Source organism: Triticum aestivum, chromosome 3A (genome assembly GCF_018294505.1).
Source record: "Triticum aestivum cultivar Chinese Spring chromosome 3A, IWGSC CS RefSeq v2.1, whole genome shotgun sequence".
In the NCBI taxonomy this organism is placed as follows: Eukaryota; Viridiplantae; Streptophyta; class Magnoliopsida; order Poales; family Poaceae; genus Triticum; species Triticum aestivum.
The window spans coordinates 11,200,471-11,225,934 of NC_057800.1; the positions used below are offsets into that span (position 1 = coordinate 11,200,471).

The 25,464-nt window shown below is 44.7% G+C and overlaps 2 protein-coding genes and 2 long non-coding RNA genes across 4 annotated transcripts in view; all 4 read right to left on the reverse strand.

Moving 5' to 3' along the window:
• LOC123056594 (wax ester synthase/diacylglycerol acyltransferase 11) overlaps nt 1-15,721 on the reverse strand; it is a 35,598-nt gene extending 19,877 nt beyond the window's left edge. The window contains exons 1-8 of the mRNA XM_044479943.1: nt 15,473-15,721; nt 15,087-15,165; nt 13,933-14,504; nt 13,757-13,823; nt 13,597-13,670; nt 7,932-8,123; nt 7,663-7,800; nt 2,605-2,610 (exon numbers count right to left, since the gene is read on the reverse strand). Coding sequence (XP_044335878.1) covers nt 2,605-2,610; nt 7,663-7,800; nt 7,932-8,123; nt 13,597-13,670; nt 13,757-13,823; nt 13,933-14,504; nt 15,087-15,165; nt 15,473-15,721 — 1,377 coding nt within the window. The remainder of the gene's footprint in view (nt 1-2,604; nt 2,611-7,662; nt 7,801-7,931; nt 8,124-13,596; nt 13,671-13,756; nt 13,824-13,932; nt 14,505-15,086; nt 15,166-15,472) is intronic.
• A 447-nt stretch (nt 15,722-16,168) lies between these two features.
• LOC123059810 (uncharacterized) lies at nt 16,169-18,915 on the reverse strand. Its single transcript, XR_006427600.1, has 3 exons — nt 18,745-18,915; nt 18,602-18,670; nt 16,169-17,192 (listed from the first exon to the last, which is right to left on the reverse strand). It is a non-coding gene; the product is annotated as an uncharacterized lncRNA (long non-coding RNA).
• Nucleotides 18,916-19,011: 96 nt separating this feature from the next.
• Nucleotides 19,012-21,930, reverse strand: LOC123056595 (wax ester synthase/diacylglycerol acyltransferase 11). The gene is made up of 8 exons (XM_044479944.1): nt 21,682-21,930; nt 21,296-21,374; nt 20,142-20,713; nt 19,966-20,032; nt 19,806-19,879; nt 19,476-19,667; nt 19,207-19,344; nt 19,012-19,020 (listed from the first exon to the last, which is right to left on the reverse strand). The coding sequence occupies exons 1-8, from the start codon at nt 21,928-21,930 to the stop codon at nt 19,012-19,014; spliced, it is 1,380 nt and encodes a 459-aa protein (XP_044335879.1).
• A 447-nt stretch (nt 21,931-22,377) lies between these two features.
• LOC123057520 (uncharacterized) lies at nt 22,378-25,069 on the reverse strand. Its single transcript, XR_006426879.1, has 3 exons — nt 24,953-25,069; nt 24,810-24,878; nt 22,378-23,400 (listed from the first exon to the last, which is right to left on the reverse strand). It is a non-coding gene; the product is annotated as an uncharacterized lncRNA (long non-coding RNA).
• Nucleotides 25,070-25,464: the final 395 nt, after the last annotated feature.

A 25,464-nucleotide genomic window follows, 5' to 3' on the forward strand; every position in this document is an offset into this window, starting at 1 on the left:
AAAAATTCTATTTTTATAGTAAAGTTATTCATAAACTAGTGATTCACACAAATTTTTAAAAATTCAAATTTAAACTATTCAAAATTTAAAACTAATGGCACTAACAGAAAGTTTATAATTTTTGTGACCTAAAAGCAAAAAGAAATCACTAAAAAACTGTAAGTATTTAGTTGTAAGTAGAAATAAAAAAATAAAAAACCAAAAAAATGTAGAAATAAAAAGAAAAAACCAAAAAAATGCCTCCTACTGGGCCTCCACGGCCTGAATACGACTAGAAACCCTACATGGGCCAGGATTCAGGCCCGCAGAAGGCCCAATAGGCCCACAGACAGTAGCAAGTTTAGGCCCGAAAGCCTGCATTAGAGAGGAGCTCGAATGGGGAGGCACACCAGCGCTTATAAACCTGTGCCGGCGCCCTTCAGCTAGTGATATGGGACTAAACTTTTGGGCGCGGGGCAGCACAAGGCCATTGGTCCCGGTTGGTGGCACCAACCGGGACTAAAGGGGGCATTGGTCACGGTTCGTGGCACCAACCGTGACCATTGCCCCCCTTTAGTCCCGGTTGGTACCACCAACCGGGACCAAAGGCCACCGCTTCCCGCCCTTTGGGCTGCTGAAAATTGGCCTTTGGTCCCGGTTGGTGGCACCAACCGGGACTAAAGGGGGGCATTGGTCCCGGTTTGTGCCACGAACCGGGACCAAAGCCTTTTTCTATATAAGCAAAGACTTAGCGTTTTTTCAGATTTCATCGCCAGTTCCCCGCCCCGACGACGCCGCCAGGCTGCCTGAGCTCGCCTCGACGACGCCGTCAGGCTGCCCGTGCTCGCCGTCACCGTCGCCCCGCGCCCCTGCCCCGTGCTCGCCGTCGCCGTCGCCCCGCGCCCCTGCCCCGTGCTCGCCGTCGCCCTGCCCCTGCCCCGTCCCGCCCCCGCGCGCCGGCGCCCTCGCCGCCCCCGCCGTCGCCTCGAGCTCCCCTGCTACGGGCTCGCCGTCGCCGCCTCGTGCTCGCCGTCGCCGTCGCCCCTGCCCCGTCCCGCCCCCGCGCGCCGGCGCCCTCGCCTGCCCCCGCGCTGTGAGCCGCCGCCCGGCTCTGTTTTTTTATTTTTATTACTTTAATTTTTTTGTTCATATGTGATGTATATGTGTATGTGGCTATAATGTATATATGTATGTGAACAATGCAAAAGATTGTTTTTTAGAAAAATTAGGATTTTTTTCTGTTCATAGATTTTTTTGGTGATATTAATTATTGTAAATATGCAAATGTTTGTATATTCATATGAACAATGAATTAGGCAATACTACTTGTATTTTTAAGAAGGAAGAAGAAGAAAAAGAATGAGAGGAAAAAGGAAATAAGAAGAGGAAGAAAGGAGAAGAAGAGGGGAGAGGAAGAAGAGGAGAGATAAATAAGAAGAAGAAAAAAGAAGAAAAAGAAGAGGAGAAGAAGAAAGGAATAGAGGAGAAGAAGAAAAAATAGAAAAAAATTTCTATTTTTTCTTCTTCTCCTCTATTCTTTTCTTCTTCTCCTCTTTTTTTCTTCTTTTTTTCTTCTTCTTCTTCCTTCTTCCTTCTTCCTCTTTTCTTCCTTTTCCTTATTTTCCTTTCTCGAGGGATAAGAAGAAAAAGAAGAGGAGAAGAAGAAAGAAAGGAATAGAGGAGAAGAAGAAACTTCGACACGAGGGGGGGTACCGATACCCCCTCCCCGATAACATTATTTTCCCATGTATATGTATGTCGCGTCATTGTCGATATAACGAGGGTGTCGAGGGTCGGGAACTAGGGTAGAGGGTCGAGGGTCGTTAAGGGGTCAAGGGTCGAGGGTTTCAGGGTTGAGGGTTCGAGGGATCGAGGGTTTCAGTGTCAAAGTATTGAAGAAATCCATGCCTTCATCATTAGCCGGAAGTAACCAGGGCATGTTGGTACGAAGTTGTGCAAAGTTGTTCTGGAATGGAGTCCCGGATAGAATAATCCGCCTTTTGGTACGAATTCAGCAAAGGCCTACCAAATAGCGATATTCGGAAGGCTCTTGCTGAACTTTGTACCAAATAGCGATATTCGGAAGGCTCTTGCTGAACTTTGTACCAAAAAGCGAATTATCCTATCTGGGACTCTGTTCCAAAACAACTTTGAAGAGCTTCGTACCATCATGCACACGTTACTTTCGCCTAATGATGAAGACATGGTTTTGTTGAATCCTTTGACACTAGGCAACCTCCCGACCCCTCGGCGATCCTCTCGAACATGAGAGGAAGAAGAGGCTCGTCTAGGGGTCGAGGGTTCCAGGGTCGTCGAGGGTTCGAGGGGTCGAGGATCGCCGAGGGGTCGAGAGAGGTTTCCTAGTGTCAAAGTATTGAAGAAATCCATGCCTTCATCATTAGCCGGAAGTAACCAGGGCATGTTGGTACGAAGTTCTGCAAAGTTGTTCTGGAATGGAGTCCCGGATAGAATAATCCGCCTTTTGGTACGAGTTTAGCAAAGGCCTTCCAAATAGCGATATTCGGATGGCTCTTGCTGAACTTTGTACCAAAAAGCGAATTATCCTATCTGGGACTCCGTTCCAGAACAACTTTGAAGAGCTTCGTACCATCATGCACATGTTACTTTCGCCTAATGATGAAGACATGGTTTTGTTGAATCCTTTGACACTAGGCAACCTCCCGACCCCTCGGCGATCCTCTCGAACATGAGAGGAAGAAGAGGGTCGTCTAGGGGTCGAGGGTTCCAAGGTTCTTCTCCTCTATTCTTTCTTATCCTCTTTTTTTTTTCTTCCTCTTTTTTTTATCGGGAACGAGGGTCGTCGAGGGACATAGATGTAGTGTCTTCGTTGTCGATATATACCCCTCCCGATAGCTTACTATGATTAGGTAGCTAGTTCTACGTTTGGCACTAATATATCCATCTGTCATGTTTGAATAATAATTGCCATGTTGTAAATATTTGTAGAAACTATGGACACCGCCCTAGACGAAGCAACAAAAGAAGCGTTGTTGAGGGACATAATCGTAGAAGGAAGTGATGCCATCTCGTTGTTTCTCAACGAAACCGATGGTCTGGAAGGAGAGGGTGAACAAGCTGGCTACGGTGACCTAATGCCGGTGCAAGAAGAAGAACATGAGGACAGCTCCGGTGACCCAACGCCGGTGCAAGAAGGAGACCGTGATGACGGCTCCGGTGACCGAACCGAGTCCGGCCAGGTATATATATTAGTTAAGCCTATGCTGACTAGCTGATTGATGCATTCATTGTTTTGGTATGTACACATATTAATTAAGTCTTTGTTCTTTTTTCTAGCCCTCCGGATCGAGCACAACTTCGGTAAAGAGACGAGGCCCGAAGAAAAAGTTGAGCTCGGATGAAAAGTTTGAGATCATAGCAATCGCGCCCGACGGCCAACCTATTGAACCCCTCCGGACAAAGAGCGCATTTGTTGCTCAGTGCGGGGTTCTGGTTAGGGACAAGATCCCGATAAGCATCCAGCAATGGTTTAAACCGGCTACAGAAGACCCTGAGGTCTCTTATGTCAATGATATGCAGAAAAATGATCTTTGGACTGAGCTGAAGTCAAATTTCACCCTACCGCCTGAGGATAATCCAGAGAACCCAGTTAAAGAGAAATTAATCAAGTCTTTTGCTCTGAAGAGGATGGCAGAACTATTCAGGAGGTGGAAGAAAGAGCTGAATAAGTTTGTCGAAAATAATGAGACACCAGAATTCAAGGGCAGATATGAGAAGATCAGAGATCACTGGCCCGCATTTGCGGCCCACAAGACATCGAAAAAGAGTCAGAAGATGTCGGCGACAAACAAGCAAAATGCTGCGAAGAAGAAGCTTCACCATCGCACGGGGTCAGGTGGCTACCTCGTAGCCCGGCCTAAGTGGTCCAAGACTGAGAATGATCTGGTTCATAAAGGGATCGAACCAGAGACAATTAACTGGCCAGACCGTTGCCGGACTTGGTTCTTCGGGGCTGGCGGAACCCTGGACCCTGTAACAGGGAAGTGCATTTGGACGAACGATCAAATGGACATACCAGTCAGTATGCTTAAGCAGTATATCGAAGCAGCGCAGGAAGGGACGTTCTTTCCAGACAGAGAGAACGACGAGCTCACAATGGCCCTCGGGAATCCTGAGCACCCTGGACGGACACGAGGCACGCCAGGCTCCATTTCGTGGAAGGTTGGGTTTCCGGACGCAGGCAGTTACAAATCCCATGAGAGGAGGAAAAAAGTGCAGCAGACCCAAATGTAGGCGCTGCAAGCAAGGGTAGACGAGATAGAGGAACGAGAAGCAAATCGCAGCAAACGTACTGCCGAAGCCTCCCCCGAAGCTACCCCGCCATCTCAGTGCATAAGCAGCGTGGCTTCCATCGAGCTGCTTCAGCCGGAGCATGCCTTGACGGCTCCTGCCAGCTATCCCGTGGATGCTATAACGGAGTCTCAAAATTGCCACCTTATGACGCAATGGATGAATTTGAAGGTCAAGGCGGCTGTTGGCTCTGTTTATCCTACTGAACCAGGCGCAACTTTTCACTGCCGGCCGATTCCAGAAGGATATGCTAGGGTGATGGTGGATGAGATAACGGAGGGATTTGAGGACCTCCAGCTTGACCACCCTACCGGTGAAGGGGAGACTCGGCTGGGGTCTGCTCTGAAGACTCCATGCCTATGGCGGAAGGAGCTCATCAACCTTCCGAACTGGACGCCACCGCCTCCTCCTCCTCCTCCGGCGAGTCAGGGCACTCCGCCTCCACAGCCTCCTCCTCCGGCGAGTGACGATCAGGGCCCTCGGCCGGCTCCTTCTCCGGCGCGTGGCGGCACTCCGCCTCCTTCTCCGCCTGCGCCGACGCGCCCGAGCAGCTAGCCTCCTCCTTCTCCGTCTCGTCAGCAAGGGCGGAAGAGACCTGCCACCGCTCCAGCTGCTCCGGCGCGTCGTAGTCCTTCTCCTCCGCCTCTTAAGCAAGTAAAGAAGACAACCGCTACGTCTGCTCGGTCGGCGTCTAGCAGTACAACCAGAGGCGGGAGGACATACAGATTCGGTCCTTCTCTGAAGACTCCAGAGAAGTTACCATATGAGAGGACCCTGGAGGAGAACGCCAAGATCGCGCGAGAAGAAGTATGAGAGGACCATTATGAGAGGACTTGTTGTATGTATTTATAATCTTTCATTGCATGTATTTATAATCATCCTCACTATATTATGCAGATTGAAGATCGCCGAATTGAAGAAAAGACAAGTCGGTGATATTGGGTTCATTAACACATATCTCGTAGATGCAACTGAGGTTAAACTTCATGCCGCAGCTACCGAGGCCAACTTGCTACGATCGTTCGTAATAAATCAAAACAAAGATATAATACTCTTTCCTTACAACTTCAGGTGAGTGTTACTGTCTTGTGCGTATTCGGTTTCCCTTATATATTAGTCAAGGTTATAGTAATGTAATTGATGAGTTATGCATGTGTGTGCAGTTTTCACTATATTCTCCTAGAGATTAAGCTTGAGCAGGGAGTAGTAACCGTCTTAGACTCAAAACGAAAAGATCCCCAGGACTATGTAGACATGACTCAAATACTCCAGAAGTAAGTTAAATCGATCATTATCCACCATATCAGCAACTTTGTTCATTTCCTGATATCAAGTAATTGTTTTCTTTGTCCGGCAGGGTTTGGAGAATATTCACCAAAACAGTTCCGGGACTGCCGAAGGACCTGGAATTTAGACACCCGAAAGTAAGTACTATAGTAGCATGTTCCGCGCATCTCCTAGTGATTCAAGCGCTAGTTTCATCAATACCATTTAGCATTCTTGCTTATCAGTTTGATTGACCTCTATTTCTTGTAAAGTGGTTGTGGCAGGAACAAGGGAATGATTTCTGTGGATACTACATCTGCGAGTCCATCCGCCACACGACCTGTGAGCGGGGCGGGTACTCTAACGAACAATATGAAGTACGTAAATAACAACATTCACAATTTTATTTTATTACCATCATTTGTGTTGAGTTTCATTCATTCATATATATATATGTATTGACCCCCTTCTTCAAATTAGATGTTTCGGAAGCGGGATGAACTCCTAGCACCAGCTCGCATGCGAGCAATTCAAGAGGAATTGGCGGCATTCTTTCTTGACCACGTGATCCCTGAAGACGGAGAATTCTATGTGGACCCTGAGTCCGTATGATTATATTTGTAAGAGATAATTATTGTATATATGTAGCCGGTAGTGTCAGATAGATATACGAGAACTTGTTGTTCGACCAATCTCTCGGAGAAGGAGAGGTGGTCGATATCACTTCTCTCTGTATGCATATATGTTCATGACGATCTTCTGTTTCCTTCGTTTGCCTACTAGCTAGCCAGCGTGTCTAGTCCTCTCTATACGTATGTATAGTACGTAGCGTCGACCAAGCACGGACATAAGAGAGGACACTTCTCTCTATTAATTATAGCTAGCTAACACAATATATGAAACACCTAAATTAACCCCCCAAAACCCCCAACCCCCCCCCCCCCTCTTTCAAAAAAAAAACAAAAACCCCAGCCACAGAAATGCTGACGCGTGAATGCCTATTGGTCCCGGTGGGTGCCACCAACTGGGACCAAAGGGTCTCCTGACTGGGCTCTGCGCACTGCCCACGTGGAGGGCCTTTAGTCCCGGTTCTGGATTAAACCGGGACTAAAGGGCGGAGGTATTAGTACCGACACTTTAGTCCCGGTTCCGGAACCGGGACTAAAGGCCCTTACGAACCGGGACTATAGGCCCTTTTTCTACCAGTGATAGTTCTAAGAAAACATAGAATGTATGCACAGAGTTGGGCCTTACTATTCTTTCTTAGTGAAGGTTCAGTAGTTGACCCCTTTGACAATCCCACCAGTTTACATCTCACTAGCTAGGATTGTAAAAACAAATATGGGTTCCAGATTCTAGGACAATGGTCCAAAAGAACTAGGCCTTAAACCCCTACCTACCATAAACACACTTGTGTGCAGTCACTATATGCATGCTATAAACACTTGGGAGTCATTGAGAGTTTGACGGCCCCATGCGCCAACAAGCAAACACAACCAATTAATTTTGGTAACAACACTGACTTGTCACCAGAAAACGAAAGCAACAGTAGACACAAAAACAACAAAAAGTCAAAAGAACAAAAACATTCTTTTCATACCACATTTTTTTAAAGGACATGCACCTATAGCTGTGTAGTATGAGGGTATGGATTTCCATCAATATATCCTTCCAGACGTGGTGTACACAAAAAGACAAATACAAGAATCAATATGGGTTTACATTTTCTTTCAGTTTAGCCACATTTTATTCTTTTGTGTGTCCTACAAATTAAAGTATTATTTAATGAAATTTTATGGATAAATAGATAACATTTGTATGTATCCATACAAAAATTAACTTATAAATCTATTTTTTAATATCGAGCACTATGGTGCTCGGAGCCAAACCGCCTCACTCCAAAAACAATGAATTTTTCCAAAATAAAAATATACTATGTGGATGATTTATTGGAAATAAGTATATTGGTTTAAAAGTTACTAAATGGGAGCGATACATCTTTATACCATGGATTATCTAGTGGCTTACGATGAATTTTTTTTAAACAACATGATATTTGTTTTGGAAGTAAGAACGTAGGTGACTTACTTGTGGTAAACCATAGACGCTAATTGCCATGAAGGCAATTGGGTGCCCACATAACGTTATATGTTTAGCTGGCCCAACGACATTTGATAAGACTGCGGTTGTACGTGTGACAAAGCAGCGGAAGATGAAAGCTCCTGTCTGATTTCGTTGACAAGTTACAACATAATTAGAAACATGGATAAATAGATACAATGCTCTTATTTAGCGTTTGTGCAATGCAATCCTTGAAAGGACATATAAAGTACAAAAAGAGCAGAAAATATACATACCTTTGGACCAAAGTATTTCACCAAAAAATCAACAGTCATTTGTGCGAACATCACTTCTAAAGAGCTCTTTTTCCTATGCATAGACCTTTTTGTCGTGCGAACATACTCAAGGGGGTCATTGTGCAAGGCTATATAAAATGGACAGATGATGTTGCTAATTTGATTCCCGGTCTCTACCTTGGTAACATATGTCTGTTCATAGTTTGAAAGAAAAAAATTAATTAATTTATATTTCTACAAAACTGTGATGAAGGGCACGTTATAATGTTTGTCTGATTTTACCTTGGTAACATATGTCTGTTCATAGTTGGAAACTGTGATGAAGACTTGGCTAAAAGAAGGTTTCTAGGGGATGCTTCTCTTGAACATCATTTGGATTTTATTGCGTTGTCTGAGACTGGAAGAGGCAACTTCACTTCACAATTTCTTAGCACTTTATCTGGGGGGGGGGGGGTAGATTTTGACTGGCATTGCCTCCCCCCTCGAGGAAGATCCGGTGGGGTTTTACTTGGGGTTAAGTGCGAATCTTTGGAAGTTCGGAGTGTAGTTTTGGGAGAGTTTGCAGTAAAGTTTCGGGTTAGATCTAAGGCCGATGGTTTTGATTGGGCTTTGGTGGCGGTTTATGGAGCCGCGCAACCAGAGCTCAAGCCAGATTTCTTGGCGGATCTGGTCCGTGTCTGCGGTAACGAGCAGCTCCCTATCTTAGTGCGGTGAGATTTCAACATTATCCGAAGAAAAGAGGAAAAGAATAATGATAATTTTTATGGCAGATGGTCGTTTATGTTCAATACCATCATCGAAAGCTTGGATCTCAGAGAGATAGAGCTCTCGGGTAGGAAATTCACTTGGGCTAACTCGTTACCGTTACCAACTTTTGAGAAGCTTGACCGTGTTTTAGCTAGTGTCGAATGGGAACAGAAGTTTCCCTTGGTAACTGTGCAGGCGTTGACATGAGGTGTCTCAGATCACACACCGTTACTAGTCGACTCGGATGTTCAAACACATGTGGGTAACAAGAATATTTTCTCGTTTGAACTAGCATGGTTTGAAAGAGAAGGGTTCCTCGAGTTGTTAGCTCGGGAGTGCGCTAAAGACTCAGGAGGAAGGTCGCCCATTGAGCGATGGCAATGCAAGATTCGTCATCTCCGAAGGTTCCTTCGGGGATGGGCTAAGCATACGCATGGGTTTATAAGGCAGAGAAGGAAAGACTTCTTCTACTTATTCAGAACCTTGAAGTTAAAGCTGAAACTTCTATCTTAGATACCAGTGAGTTGGAAACTAATATGGAGGCGGAGTTGCGTCTGAAAAAGATTCTCCGCGAGGAGGAATTGAAGTGGGCGTTGCGAGATAAGGTTCGCAAAATCGTCCAAGGCGAGGATAACACTCAATTCTTTCATATGATAGCTAATGGGAAGCATCGTAAAAAGAGAATTTTCCAATTAGAACAAGACGTAGGGACGATAGTTGGTCAAGAAAATCTGAAAGTCTACATTACCAACTATTATAAGCAGTTGTTTGGACCTCCGGAAGAGAATTTTGTGTCTTTAGATGAGTCTAGGGTGGAGGATGTCCCTCAACTTGAGACTGACGAGAATGAGATTTTGACAGCTCCCTTTACGGAGAAAGAGGTGTTTGAGGCCATTGCACAAATGGAAAATAATAAGGCTCCAGGACCGGATGGGTTTCCGGTGGAGTTTTATAAAAAGTGCTGGCATTTCATTAAGGAGACTTGATGCCGATGTTTCAGGAGTTTTTTGCGGGGCAGCTTCAGTTGTTTAAGCTGAATTTTGGAACGATAACTCTTCGTCCTAAGAAGACAGAGGCAGTTCGCATTGAGCAGTTCAGGCCTATTTGTCTGCTTAATGTTAGTTTCAAAATCTTCACCAAGGTCGGGACGAACAGACTTACGCAGATTGCGCACTTTGTAGTTCATCCGTCACAGACTGCTTTCATGCCTGATAGAAATATCCTTGAAGGGGTTATTGTCTTGCATGAAACACTCCATGAGATTCACTCAAAAAAACTAGATGGCGTTGTTTTTAAAGTCGATTTTGAAAAAGCATACGATAAAGTTAAATGGCCTTTCCTTCAACAAGCTTTGCGTATGAAAGGATTTGATCCGGCATGGAGAAACCAGATTGAATCTTTTACGCAAAAAGGGAGTGTAGGGATTAAAGTGAATGACGACAAAGGTCACTATTTCCGGACACACAAAGGGTTAAGGCAAGGAGATCCTATGTCACCGATCCTATTCAACATAGTGGTTGATATGCTGACTATTTTAATAGGACGGGCTAAGGATGCGGGGCAGGTAGGTGGCCTTGTTCCGCATCTAGTTGACGGAGGTATTTCCTGTTGGGAACGTAGCATAAATTCAAAATTTTCTTACGTATCACCAAGATCTATCTATGGACAAACCAGCAACGAGGGGAAGGAGAGTGCATCTACATACCCTTGTAGATCGCTAAGCGGAAGCGTTCAAGTGAACGGGGTTGATGGAGTCGTACTCGTCGTGATTCAAATCACCGATGATCCTAGTGCCGAACGGACAGCACCTCCGCGTTCAACACACGTACAGCACGGAGACATCTCCCACGCCTTGATCCAGCAAGGAGGAGGGAGAGGTTGATGGAGATCCAGTAGCACGACGGCGTGGTGGAAGTAGCGGGATTCCAACAGGGCTTCGCTAAGCGCTGCGGGAGGAGGGAGATGTGTCACGGGAGGGAGAGGGAGGCGCCAGGCCTTAGGTCTGTTTGCTCCTCCTTTTCCCCACTATATATAGGGCCAAGGGAGAGGGGGAGGCGCAGCCCTTGCCCCTTCCTCCAAGGAAGGGTGCGGCCAAGGGTGGGGAGGAGTCCATCCTCCCCAAGGCACCTCGGAGGTGCCTTCTCCCTTTAGGACTCTCCCCTTTTTCTCTTCTCTTGGCGCATGGGCCTCTTGGGGCTGGTGCCCTTGGCCCATATAGGCCAAGGCGCACCCCCTACAGCCCATGTGGCCCCCCGGGGCAGGTGGCCCCACCCGGTGGACCCCCGGGACCCTTCCGGTGGTCCCGGTACAATACCGGTGACCCCGAAACTTGTCCCGATGGCCGAAATAGCACTTCCTATATATATTCTTTACCTCCGGACCATTCCGGAACTCCTCGTGACGTCCGGGATCTCATCCGGGACTCCGAACAACTTTCGGGTTACCGCATACTAATATCTCTACAACCCTAGCGTCACCGAACCTTAAGTGTGTAGACCCTACGGGTTCGGGAGACATGCAGACATGACCGAGACGTTCTCCGGTCAATAACCAACAGCGGGATCTGGATACCCATGATGGCTCCCACATGTTCCACGATGTTCTCATCAGATGAACCACGATGTCAAGGACTTAATCAATCCCGTATACAATTCCCTTTGTCTATCGGTATGTTACTTGCCCGAGATTCGATCGTCGGTATCCAATACCTAGTTCAATCTCGTTACCGGCAAGTCTCTTTACTCGTTCCGTAACACATCATCCCGTGATCAACTCCTTGGTCACATTGCGCATATGATGATGTCCTACCGAGTGGGCCCAGAGATACCTCTCCGTTTACACGGAGTGACAAATCCCAGTCTCGATTCGTGCCAACCCAACAGACACTTTTAGAGATACCTGTAATGCACCTTTATAGCCACCCAGATACGTTGTGACGTTTGATACACCCAAAGCATTCCTACGGTATCCGGGAGTTGCACAATCTCATGGTCTAAGGAAATGATACTTGACATTAGAAAAGCTTTAGCATACGAACTACACGATCTAGTGCTATGCTTAGGATTGGGTCTTGTCCATCACATCATTCTCCTAATGATGTGATCCCGTTATCAACGACATCCAATGTCCATGGTTAGGAAACCGTAACCATCTATTGATCAACGAGCTAGTCAACTAGAGGCTTACTAGGGACATGGTGTTGTCTATGTATCCACACATGTATCTGAGTTTCCTATCAATACAATTATAGCATGGATAATAAATGATTATCATGAACAAGGAAATATAATAATAACCAATTTATTATTGCCTCTAGGGCATATTTCCAACATTTCCATCCTTCAGTATGCTGATGATACTATCATCTTTATGGAGCACGACTTGGCGAAAGCAAGAAACATGAAGCTTCTGTTATGCTTATTTGAACAATTGCCCGGGCTCAAAATTAACTTCCATAAGAGCGAATTGTTTTGTTTTGGAAGAGCTAATGATGACCAGGAGGCTTATAAACAATTGTTCGGTTGTGAATTGGGAACGTTACCGTTCACGTACTTAGGTATACCCATTCATCATTGTAAGCTGACTAACAAAGAGTGGAAATGCATCGAAGATCGTTTTGAAAAGAAACTGAGCTGTTGGAAAGGGAAGCTCATGTCATACGAAGGATGATTAATTTTGATTAATTCGGTCCTTACCAGTATGCCTATGTTTCTCATATCCTTTTTCCAGGTCCCGGTGGGTGTCAGGAAAAGGTTAGACTTTTATCGATCTTGATTCTTTTGGCAGAGTGATGAGCTTAAACGAAAGTATAGGCTTGCTAAGTGGGATATAATCTATAGGCCGAAGGACCAAGGGGGCCTAGGAATTGAAAATCTGGAAGTCAAAAACATATGTCTCCTTAGCAAGTGGCTATTTAAACTTTCGTCAGAGACAGAGGCTACTTGGGCACAGATTCTGCGTAATAAGTATCTTCATGCTAAAACCCTGGCCCAGGTGACTGTGAGGCCCTCTGACTCACCTTTCTGGAAAGGCTTGATGAGAGTTAAACAACTCTTTTTCAACAAAACAAGATTCATAGTCGGGAATGGAGCTAATACGAGGTTCTGGGAGGATACGTGGCTTCCTCCATGTACGTTTGGAAAATAAAGGTACCCTTGCGAATCAAAGTGTTTATGTGGTTTGTGCATAAACAAGTCATTTTGACTAAGGATAATCTGGCAAAACGCAACTGAGTGGGTTCTGCTAGATGTAGTTTTTGTGACCATAACGAAAATATCAAACATCTCTTTCTTGATTGTCCGTTGGCTAAGATTCTATGGCGGTCGATTCATATTGCGTTTAATATTAAACCGCCCACCTCTATCAACATGTTATTTGGAACGTGGCTTGATGGGGTTGATTCCGATACAGCGAGGCACATTCGTGTTGGCGTTTGTGCTTTATTTTGGGCAGTCTGGAGCTGCAGGAATGATTTAGTTTTTAACAGATCAACGAACATTCACTTTTTGCAGGTTGTCTTCAGGGCCACGACGTTCATCCGTATATGGTCGCTACTCACTCCGACGGAGGCCAGGGAGCGTTTGGTTACTGCGTCTACCCGATGGGAGACGGTAGCTCGGGATATTTTCAACCGGTTTGGATGGCGGTCATGTAATAAGATAGGCATGTAGTGCTCCTATTTTATTTGCCAGCTGGTTGTGGCTTTTTGTCTTCGCTCTTTTGAGTTTTTGTATATTTTCACACTTCGAGACTTGGAGACTTGTTGCTAGATTATCGTTTTAATAATATGAGCCGTATGCATCTATCCGAGGCAGAGGCTGGGGTAAAACCGCTTTTCGGAAAAAAAACGTTATAATGTTTGTGTGGCATTTAATTGATATTTCTTTCATATTTGTTAAGAGAAAAAGAAAGTTCTTACTTGTCGGCTGGAGACTGGCCTTGTGTTCACAGGGAGGATTGATCGCAAGCAGATTCTCTTAGTGTTGATGTTACCTAATATTGAAGACAAGAAAGTAATATGCCTAAATTACATGTCTACAGAGTACACATTCGTAGTCAATGTCATACTGCTCACTTACAGGATTTCCTAAAGTAGTACCGTGAAAGAGCTGCTGAAGTCACACCAACTAGCACGTCATTCATAGTCTGCAAAAACGAAAAAGAGAAAGACATAAGTGACCATTGAATCAAATCAAGAAGTCTGTTTTCGGCAGTATCGAGTTAATCATTAGAAAGTTTAAATGGTTTTAGTTACGCAGTTCATGGCAGTCTTGATGAGCTTGACATCGTCGAGCCTGAGGCTCTGGTGCACCAAGCGCTTGCGGCCGCGAGACTGGCCGCCGTCTGGCACAAGCGTGAACATCGTGCCTGGATCTCTCAAGAACAATACGGTCGCAGCAAGCAACACGATGTCCACCAGCGTGTGCCATGCTAGCACAAAGTACGACCAAAGCCACGCAAGGCAATCGCCTGACAAAAGCCGCGGAGGCTGTGGACACCGCTGGTAGATGGCGCCAGTGCGTTTGGGCGGCGGCGGCATGGCCGGCTGCCTCGCCGGGTCGGCCGTGCTGCGCGACGACGCCATGAGGAGAATGATGATCGACATGCCGTCGCCGATGGAGTGGTGCAGGCGGAGCACCGTCGTGGAGGTTGCCTCCGAAGTCAGGAAGTCAAGAAAGTGGAACTCCCAGAGAGGACGGCGCCTGTCCATCGGGAGCAGGGATGGAGACGCCACGTAGTCCTCCACGGCCTTTTCTGGGTCAGAGTCCACGGAGGCAAGATCTAGCCTCGGGACGATGACGTGGTCGTCCACATTTACCACTAGGGCTGCAAGAAAAGCTCGAGGCTCGTGAGCCGCTCGAAATCGACTCGTTTTTTGACTCGACTTGGGATCGACTCGAAAAGAAATGAGCTGAGTTTGAACACTTTATGTAGCTCGACCGAGAAACGAGCCAATCTTGAGCCAATGTTGGCTCGCTCGATTTTAGCTCGATAGCTCGACATAATATCATTATGTTATACAATCAGGCCATATATTAAATGGAAATAAGATAATTATTACCATATATGTTCTCCATAAATTTTCTCCATTTAATTTATAAACAAACATGGAAACTTAATTAAGTGCAGAGAAAATTTAGGCCTAATTTTGACACGTGGTCGACTATGTGTTAAATATCTTATATTTTTTGGCAAAGGTTCCCAGCATATTCGCCTTAAGTTTTTTTGTTCTACATTCATAGATATATAAATTTTTACCATCTCATTTAGCTCGGAACTAGCTCGAGATCGACTCGAGATCGTTACAAGCTGAGCACGAGTCATGTTCTATAGCTCGATCATGAGCTTCACTCAGTTTGAGCTCGCTTGAATTTTCATATTAGTTGAGCTGAGCCAATTCCAACTCGCTCGAGCTCGACTCGTTTGCAGCCCTATTTACCACCGTTTGCACCCAGCGTGGCTTTCCATCCTTCGACCCATCCATCACCTGGACATCCACGTGTTAATAAAGTATTGGACGTTTGAGGTCGAGGCCAGAATGAGAAGAATAAAACATACAACAATATTAATGACATCACCGTATAGTATGTAATATTGTTGGTATATAATATGGATGTCTGAATTTTTATACAAGCCAACCCACTACTATTGGAGATGCCATTAGGTGTCAAGTCCAACTAAGTTGGTTTAAACAATTCAAAAATAAACAAAAAATTCCAGCCAAACTGGTACTCCGGCCTATATGATATCAGACACATATATAAAAATGAAACAAACGAAGTTGTTAAAATTACTTGAATGCTGCGGAAGCGTGGGAACCGGGTAAGCAGTTCTGTTTCGATGCCTGCGCGGAAGACGGGCAGGTTCACCGGCGTGCAAAGCCCCATCACGACTATGATATAGACACCCATCTCCTCGAAGACTCTTCCGGTAGGGCTCATGGGGTCCTCTGCCGTGGAATTGTCAGCAGATTCCATCTCTGCCGACACACGGACAGAGAGCGAACGGCTTGGCGGAGTGGCTACGTTCACTGTTGCTTCCATGATTTTCTAAATACTAGTTTGATAATTGCATTGGTTCCCGTCTACGTCTACGGCGATATATATAGGGATGGATGGAGCGCGAGTTTCCTGAATGACTATACTTGGTTGTTAACTAGATAGGAAATGCGGCTTGCCGCACCCCGGCAGCAAGCTGCCGGGTATATCTATATACAACCACCGAAGCATCCCAAGTATGAAAATCCCACAAACAGAAAAAATTTCACATAGAGTGGTACTCCTTCATGAGAAACTTGTAAATAGATGGTCAAAACCAGCATCTAATGCACTCATATAAAAGCTTAAATAAAGGACTGTATGAATAGCCCATAGCTCAGTAATCACACATACTTATGTAGTCAAAATTATGAAAACCTAATAGTAAAGCCAGGTTGCTGATATAAACCTGGAAGCATAAGAATGCAATCAGACGCATGATTTTAACAGACATAGTACGAAGTTCCAGTAGTAGATCCAACATAACCGAGAGTGACATGGTTCGATAGGACATATTACATCATTAGGTTCATATATACAGACCATTAAGGCCCAGTAGATAGATTCGGAAGAACCGACAGTGTCATGGTTGGATAGGACACATACTACATAGGGCTATAGATAGCTGGGAGCAACGACTGGCTCTAACGATGATAGCGGTGATCTGATTGTTCTTGCAGGGCCATTAGAAGTGATCTTCAGGTAGAACACGGTAGTCATCAGAGCAGTATCCTTCACTGTCAAAGATCTGTTCATCATCAAGGAAGGTCCTCATCTCTGGGTCGTATGGTGGATTTTCATCGCTTTGGGTTGGCAGGTCCTCATCTTCATCAGTTGATTGCTCCTGGCCATAGGGATAGATACCGGTCTCTTGAAGGTTGACCATGGCCTCATCAGTGTACTGTTGAAGGTATTCGCAACTGGCATCTACATTGAGAAGAACGTTGTTGAGCTCCAGGTCATCTGGAGTAGATCCTGGAGTCAGCCTGCTGTTAACCAGATGCTTAAGGTTGTTGACGATCCTCTGCTCTGTGTCCAGGGATCCATCCCATCCTTTGCTCAGGAGCTTGTTTGTGGTAATGCTCTCTTTCAGCTTCTATTTCAGAGATGCAGCGTTCTTTTCCATCACCTTAAGCTGCTGACCCAACAGTACATTTGCCTTTTCCACATTCATCAGTTGATCATAATGGTAATCTTTAGGAACCACACCCTCGTAAGCATCCATGTACTTAATCACTGCAGCAACCACGTAATCCTGAGCTATCTCTAGATCTTGGTGCTCTGAGGTAGACAGGGAAACTTTGTCAGGTGACTTTCCCAGCCTGATCTTGATTGGGTAAAAGCTAACAGTGACCTGCAAATGCGTGTCGTCTTTTGGGGATGCTGAGTAGGTGGCCGCTGGAAGGCCAACCTTTTCTAACATAGCGTCAAGCAGGACCTTAGACGAAACTGGAACAGACGCCATTGCTGGGACCTGCTGCAGGTGAGAAAAAAATGTCAGTACCAAAAATATTTGACCGCAAGTGTAGTACCATCTGCAGGTCTGTATGGATAAGAAGAAGAAGAAAAAACGTTGGATGACAAATTGGTTCTACAGTTTGGATTTCGCCACGAGAAGAGTGGTTTTAAGTAGATAAGAATATTTAAGACCAACTTTCTATAATGCATAATCTACAGAGGTGAAGGGACGTTGAAATGAAAGGATAGTATTAGGTAGATCTATCACAGCATTGTCTTACAAGAGAGAAGGGAGGTGAAGGCACGAAAGTAAGTTCAACACGTTTTGGAAAGAAATGTGGTAGGCGAAGCCCCTACAACGGTTTTGTTTTTGAAAGAATTACACAGAACCAGAATTTGGGTCCATGAGGACTTGAACCCAGGTGGCTGAGTTGTACTTCCACTTCCCTAACCAAGTCAGCTAGACTCACTTCTTTATAGTTGATTTTGTAGATATAATAATTTCTTAAATATACCTGGTTAAAGTTTGTTAAGATTGACTTCACGAAAACTAATAGGAGCAGAGTGAGTACATGTTAAAGCAAGTTTGTTCAGCTCAGAAAGAGAGCATAACTTCCTAAGGAATATGGTTTAAGATCAAATGCTGTCCTGCTTACCTGGAAAATGAAGTCATACAAACTGAATTATTTTGTAAGGCCCCATGAACTTCACAGTTTATGATTTACTTAGACCACCAACCATTGAAATAGCGTGGAATGAATAAAATATCATGTCCTAGGTATACCCCAAAGCGTTGCTGGGCTTTGAAAGAAATGACAATGATTGCTACACACAAATAATACTTGCTTTTATTTTTATGACGCTAAAATGAGCGCGAGGGTAAAACGTTAGTCATGTTGTCCGGCCAGGCTAAACGTGCAGGTCGGCTGAACTAACTAATCACGACAATGAATTTTAGGGCAAAGACTTACTTCTCGACCTACTACCGTATTGCAGGCAATGTTTGATCAAGCCAATAGAAATCTGCCTTACAGCAAAAGGATTACAACGTTCCAGAGCAGCTTAAGACAGTAATACAGGGGCCAAATGCTAGCTTTTGTTTTTGACGGGATATGAACTGTTGCTGAGAAAAAAAGGTGCAAGCTAATGTGCAAAATATACTCCTATTTTAAGGCAAGAATCATATTGTGCCACACAGCATGAAAGACAATATCCAGTAGGTAAGTGAATCAAGTAATGAAGGAAAAAAGCACCACCATAAATCATTGTATCTGAAATTCAGAACCATACATTATGGTAATACAGATTATGTAAAGATAAAGCATACGGAATCGAAAGCATAGACTCGAGTGCCTCTAGGCGTGTTATGAACTGGTAGCTCAAAGGCAGTCACACGCCGAAGCAAAGTTGAAAGGAACAGGAATTTACCAGGCGAGGAAGACTATGCTGACCGATGGGAGGAGGGGCGCTGGACAGATCGGTAGGAAAAGCGTGGATCTAAAATAAGGATGAGGAAAATGATATGAGAATGGCTCAAGACGGAGTAGAAGAGAATGGTGCGGAAGAAATACCGTGGGGAAGAGTCAATCGGCATCGGTCTTCGTGGTTTCCACGGTGAGCTTCTCGTCGGTGCCGCCGCTGGCCGGATCTGAGCGGGCAATGAGAAGGAGTGTGGGGGAGGGACGGATAAGACGAGAAGAAGAGAGGAGAAGGAGAGGATAAGGGCGCCTGGCCTGGTAGGGTACTCCGCGGTGAGAGTTACCGCGTGAACGGGTTACCACCTATTGATGCGATCGGGCCGTAGCTAGGCCGAGTCTGGGCCGCACAGGGTCATGTGCTCACTGGGCCTGCAAAAAAAAATATTCTGCGAGATGCTTGGTCGTCTATGATTTATTGGAAAGAAGTATATTGGTTTAAAAGTTACTAAATGGGAGCGATACATCTTTATACCAAGGATTATCTAGTGGCTTAGGATGAATTTTTTTCGAAACCACATGATATTTGTCTTGGATGTAAGAACGTAGGTGACTTACTTGTGGTAAACCATAGACGCTAATTGCCATGAAGGAAATCGGGTGCCCACATAAAGTTATATGTTCAGCTGGCCCTACGACATTTGATAAGACTGCGGTTGTACGTGTGACAAAGCAGCGGAAGATGAAAGCTCCTGTCTGCTTTCATTGACAAGTTACAACATAATTAGAAACATGGATAAATAGATACAATGCTCTTCTTTAGCGTTTGTGCAATGCAATCCTTGAAAGGACATATAAAGTACAAAAAGAGCAGAAAATGTACATACCTTTGGACCAAAGTATTTCACCAAAAAATCAACAGTCATTTGTGCGAACATCACTTCTAAAGAGCTCTTTTTCCTATGCATAGACCTTTTTGCCGTGCGAACATACTCAAGGGGATCATTGTGCAAGGCTATATAAAATGGACAGATGATGTTGCTAATTTGATTCCCGGTCTCTACCTTGGTAACATATGTCTGTTCATAGTAGAAAAGAAAAAAAAATTAATTAATTTATATTTCCACAAAACTGTGATGAAGGGCATGTTATAATGTTTGTGTGGCATTTAATTGATATTTCTTTCATATTTGTTCAGAGAAAAAGAAAGTTCTTACTTGTCGGCTGGAGACTGGCCTTGTGTTCACAGGGAGGATTGATCGCAAGCAGATTCTCTTGGTGTTGATGTTACCTAATATTGAAGACAAGAAAGCAATATGCCTAAATTACATGTCTACAGAGTACACATTCGTAGTCAATGTCAGACATCTCACTTACAGGATTTCCTAAAGTAGTACCGTGAAAGAGCTGCTGAAGTCACACCAACTAGCAAGTCATTCATAGTCTGCAAAAACGAAAAAGAGAAAGACATAAGTGACCATTGAATCAAATCAAGAAGTCTGTTTTCGGCAGTATCGAGTTAATCATTAGAAAGTTTAAATGGTTTTAGTTACGCAGTTCATGACAGTCTTGATGAGCTTGACATCGTCGAGCCTGAGGCTCTGGTGCACCAAGCGCTTGCGGCCGCGAGACTGGCCGCTGTCTGGCACAAGCGTGAACATCGTGCCTGGATCTCTCAAGAACAATACGGTCGCAGCAAGCAACACGATGTCCACCAGCGTGTGCCATGCTAGCACAAAGTACGACCAAAGCCACGCAAGGCAATCGCCTGACAAAAGCCGCGGAGGCTGTGGACACCGCTGGTAGATGGCGCCAGTGCGTTTGGGCGGCGGCGGCATGGCCGGCTGCCTCGCCGGGTCGGCCGTGCTGCGCGACGACGCCATGAGGAGAATGATGATCGACATGCCGTCGCCGATGGAGTGGTGCAGGCGGAGCACCGTCGTGGAGGCTGCCTCCGAAGTCGGGAAGTCAAGAAAGTGGAACTCCCAGAGAGGACGGCGCCTGTCCATCGGGAGCAGGGATGGAGACGCCACGTAGTCCTCCACGGCCTTTTCTGGGTCAGAGTCCACGGAGGCAAGATCTAGCCTCGGGACGATGACGTGGTCGTCCACATTTACCACTAGGGCTGCAAGAAAAGCTCGAGGCTCGTGAGCCGCTCGAAATCGACTCGTTTTTTGACTCGACTTGGGATCGACTCGAAAAGAAATGAGCTAAGTTTGAACACTTTATGTAGCTCGGCCGAGAAACGAGCCAATCTTGAGCCAATGTTGGCTCGCTCGATTTTAGCTCGATAGCTCGACATAATATCATTATGTTATACAATCAGGCCATATATTAAATGGAAATAAGATAATTATTACCATATATGTTCTCCATAAATTTTCTCCATTTAATTTATAAACAAACATGGAAACTTAATTAAGTGCAGAGAAAATTTAGGCCTAATTATGACACGTGGTCGACTATGTGTTAAATATCTTATATTTTTTGGCAAAGGTTCCCAGCATATTCGCCTTAAGTTTTTTTGTTCTACATTCATAGATATATAAATTTTTACCATCTCATTTAGCTCGGAACTAGCTCGAGATCGACTCGAGATCGTTACAAGCTGAGCACGAGTCATGTTCTATAGCTCGATCATGAGCTTCACTCAGTTTGAGCTCGCTTGAATTTTCATATTAGTTGAGCTGAGCCAATTCCAACTCGCTCGAGCTCGACTCGTTTGCAGCCCTATTTACCACCGTTTGCACCCAGCGTGGCTTTCCATCCTTCGACCCATCCATCACCTGGACATCCACGTGTTAATAAAGTATTGGACGTTTGAGGTCGAGGCCAGAATGAGAAGAATAAAACATACAACAATATTAATGACATCATCGTATAGTATGTAATATTGTTGGTATATAATATGGATGTCTGAATTTTTATACAAGCCAACCCACTACTATTGGAGATGCCATTAGGTGTCAAGTCCAACTAAGTTGGTTTAAACAATTCAAAAATAAACAAAAAATTCCAGCCAAACTGGTACTCCGGCCTATATGATATCAGACACATATATAAAAATGAAACAAACGAAGTTGTTAAAATTACTTGAATGCTGCGGAAGCGTGGGAACCGGGTAAGCAGTTCTGTTTCGATGCCTGCGCGGAAGACGGGCAGGTTCACCGGCGTGCAAAGCCCCATCACGACTATGATATAGACACCCATCTCCTCGAAGACTCTTCCGGTAGGGCTCATGGGGTCCTCTGCCGTGGAATTGTCAGCAGATTCCATCTCTGCCGACACACGGACAGAGAGCGAACGGCTTGGCGGAGTGGCTACGTTCACTGTTGCTTCCATGATTTTCTAAATACTAGTTTGATAATTGCATTGGTTCCCGTCTACGTCTACGGCGATATATATAGGGATGGATGGAGCGCGAGTTTCCTGAATGACTATACTTGGTTGTTAACTAGATAGGAAATGCGGCTTGCCGCACCCCGGCAGCAAGCTGCCGGGTATATCTATATACAACCACCGAAGCATCCCAAGTATGAAAATCCCACAAACAGAAAAAATTTCACATAGAGTGGTACTCCTTCATGAGAAACTTGTAAATAGATGGTCAAAACCAGCATCTAATGCACTCATATAAAAGCTTAAATAAAGGACTGTATGAATAGCCCATAGCTCAGTAATCACACATACTTATGTAGTCAAAATTATGAAAACCTAATAGTAAAGCCAGGTTGCTGATATAAACCTGGAAGCATAAGAATGCAATCAGACGCATGATTTTAACAGACATAGTACGAAGTTCCAGTAGTAGATCCAACATAACCGAGAGTGACATGGTTCGATAGGACATATTACATCATTAGGTTCATATATACAGACCATTAAGGCCCAGTAGATAGATTCGGAAGAACCGACAGTGTCATGGTTGGATAGGACACATACTACATAGGGCTATAGATAGCTGGGAGCAACGACTGGCTCTAACGATGATAGCGGTGATCTGATTGTTCTTGCAGGGCCATTAGAAGTGATCTTCAGGTAGAACACGGTAGTCATCAGAGCAGTATCCTTCACTGTCAAAGATCTGTTCATCATCAAGGAAGGTCCTCATCTCTGGGTCGTATGGTGGATTTTCATCGCTTTGGGTTGGCAGGTCCTCATCTTCATCAGTTGATTGCTCCTGGCCATAGGGATAGATACCGGTCTCTTGAAGGTTGACCATGGCCTCATCAGTGTACTGTTGAAGGTATTCGCAACTGGCTCTACATTGAGAAGAACGTTGTTGAGCTCCAGGTCATCTGGAGTAGATCCTGGAGTCAGCCTGCTGTTAACCAGATGCTTAAGGTTGTTGACGATCCTCTGCTCTGTGTCCAGGGATCCATCCCATCCTTTGCTCAGGAGCTTGTTTGTGGTAATGCTCTCTTTCAGCTTCTATTTCAGAGATGCAGCGTTCTTTTCCATCACCTTAAGTTGCTGACCCAACAGTACATTTGCCTTTTCCACATTCATCAGTTGATCATAATGGTAATCTTTAGGAACCACACCCTCGTAAGCATCCATGTACTTAATCACTGCAGCAACCACGTAATCCTGAGCTATCTCTAGATCTTGGTGCTCTGAGGTAGACAGGGAAACTTTGTCAGGTGACTTTCCCAGCCTGATCTTGATTGGGTAAAAGCTAACAGTGACCTGCAAATGCGTGTCGTCTTTTGGGGATGCTGAGTAGGTGGCCGCTGGAAGGCCAACCTTTTCTAACATAGCGTCAAGCAGGACCTTAGACGAAACTGGAACAGACGCCATTGCTGGGACCTGCTGCAGGTGAGAAAAAAATGTCAGTACCAAAAATATTTGACCGCAAGTGTAGTACCATCTGCAGGTCTGTATGGATAAGAAGAAGAAGAAAAAACGTTGGATGACAAATTGGTTCTACAGTTTGGATTTCGCCACGAGAAGAGTGGTTTTAAGTAGATAAGAATATTTAAGACCAACTTTCTATAATGCATAATCTACAGAGGTGAAGGGACGTTGAAATGAAAGGATAGTATTAGGTAGATCTATCACAGCATTGTCTTACAAGAGAGAAGGGAGGTGAAGGCACGAAAGTAAGTTCAACACGTTTTGGAAAGAAATGTGGTAGGCGAAGCCCCTACAACGGTTTTGTTTTTGAAAGAATTACACAGAACCAGAATTTGGGTCCATGAGGACTTGAACCCAGGTGGCTGAGTTGTACTTCCACTTCCCTAACCAAGTCAGCTAGACTCACTTCTTTATAGTTGATTTTGTAGATATAATAATTTCTTAAATATACCTGGTTAAAGTTTGTTAAGATTGACTTCACGAAAACTAATAGGAGCAGAGTGAGTACATGTTAAAGCAAGTTTGTTCAGCTCAGAAAGAGAGCATAACTTCCTAAGGAATATGGTTTAAGATCAAATGCTGTCCTGCTTACCTGGAAAATGAAGTCATACAAACTGAATTATTTTGTAAGGCCCCATGAACTTCACAGTTTATGATTTACTTAGACCACCAACCATTGAAATAGCGTGGAATGAATAAAATATCATGTCCTAGGTATACCCCAAAGCGTTGCTGGGCTTTGAAAGAAATGACAATGATTGCTACACACAAATAATACTTGCTTTTATTTTTATGACGCTAAAATGAGCGCGAGGGTAAAACGTTAGTCATGTTGTCCGGCCAGGCTAAACGTGCAGGTCGGCTGAACTAACTAATCACGACAATGAATTTTAGGGCAAAGACTTACTTCTCGACCTACTACCGTATTGCAGGCAATGTTTGATCAAGCCAATAGAAATCTGCCTTACAGCAAAAGGATTACAACGTTCCAGAGCAGCTTAAGACAGTAATACAGGGGCCAAATGCTAGCTTTTGTTTTTGACGGGATATGAACTGTTGCTGAGAAAAAAAGGTGCAAGCTAATGTGCAAAATATACTCCTATTTTAAGGCAAGAATCATATTGTGCCACACAGCATGAAAGACAATATCCAGTAGGTAAGTGAATCAAGTAATGAAGGAAAAAAGCACCACCATTTATCATTGTATCTGAAATTCAGAACCATACATTATGGTAATACAGATTATGTAAAGATAAAGCATACGGAATCGAAAGCATAGACTCGAGTGCCTCTAGGCGTGTTATGAACTGGTAGCTCAAAGGCAGTCACACGCCGAAGCAAAGTTGAAAGGAACAGGAATTTACCAGGCGAGGAAGACTATGCTGACCGATGAGAGGAGGGGCGCTGGACAGATCGGTAGGAAAAGCGTGGATCTAAAATAAGGATGAGGAAAATGATATGAGAATGGCTCAAGACGGAGTAGAAGAGAATGGTGCGGAAGAAATACCGTGGGGAAGAGTCAATCGGCATCGGTCTTCGTGGTTTCCACGGTGAGCTTCTCGTCGGTGCCGCCGCTGGCCGGATCTGAGCGGGCAATGAGAAGGAGTGTGGGGGAGGGACGGATAAGACGAGAAGAAGAGAGGAGAAGGAGAGGATAAGGGCGCCTGGCCTGGTAGGGTACTCCGCGGTGAGAGTTACCGCGTGAACGGGTTACCACCTATTGATGCGATCGGGCCGTAGCTAGGCCGAGTCTGGGCCGCACAGGGTCATGTGCTCACTGGGCCTGCAAAAAAATATAATCTACAGATGCTTGGTCGTCGAAAATAGTTTCATATTGCAAGGACTATCCGTTAAACGAGGCTATTTTGAAAACATGTTTATTACGATGTGAAATATTAGGTTGGGAAAATAATTATTTGTAAGATGGACATGTTTAGTTTGAATTGAGCAAGCTTGTAGGGGAAAAATACGAGTATCTAAATTCAAATGAATTTTATCAAAATATATTCTATTATGCAT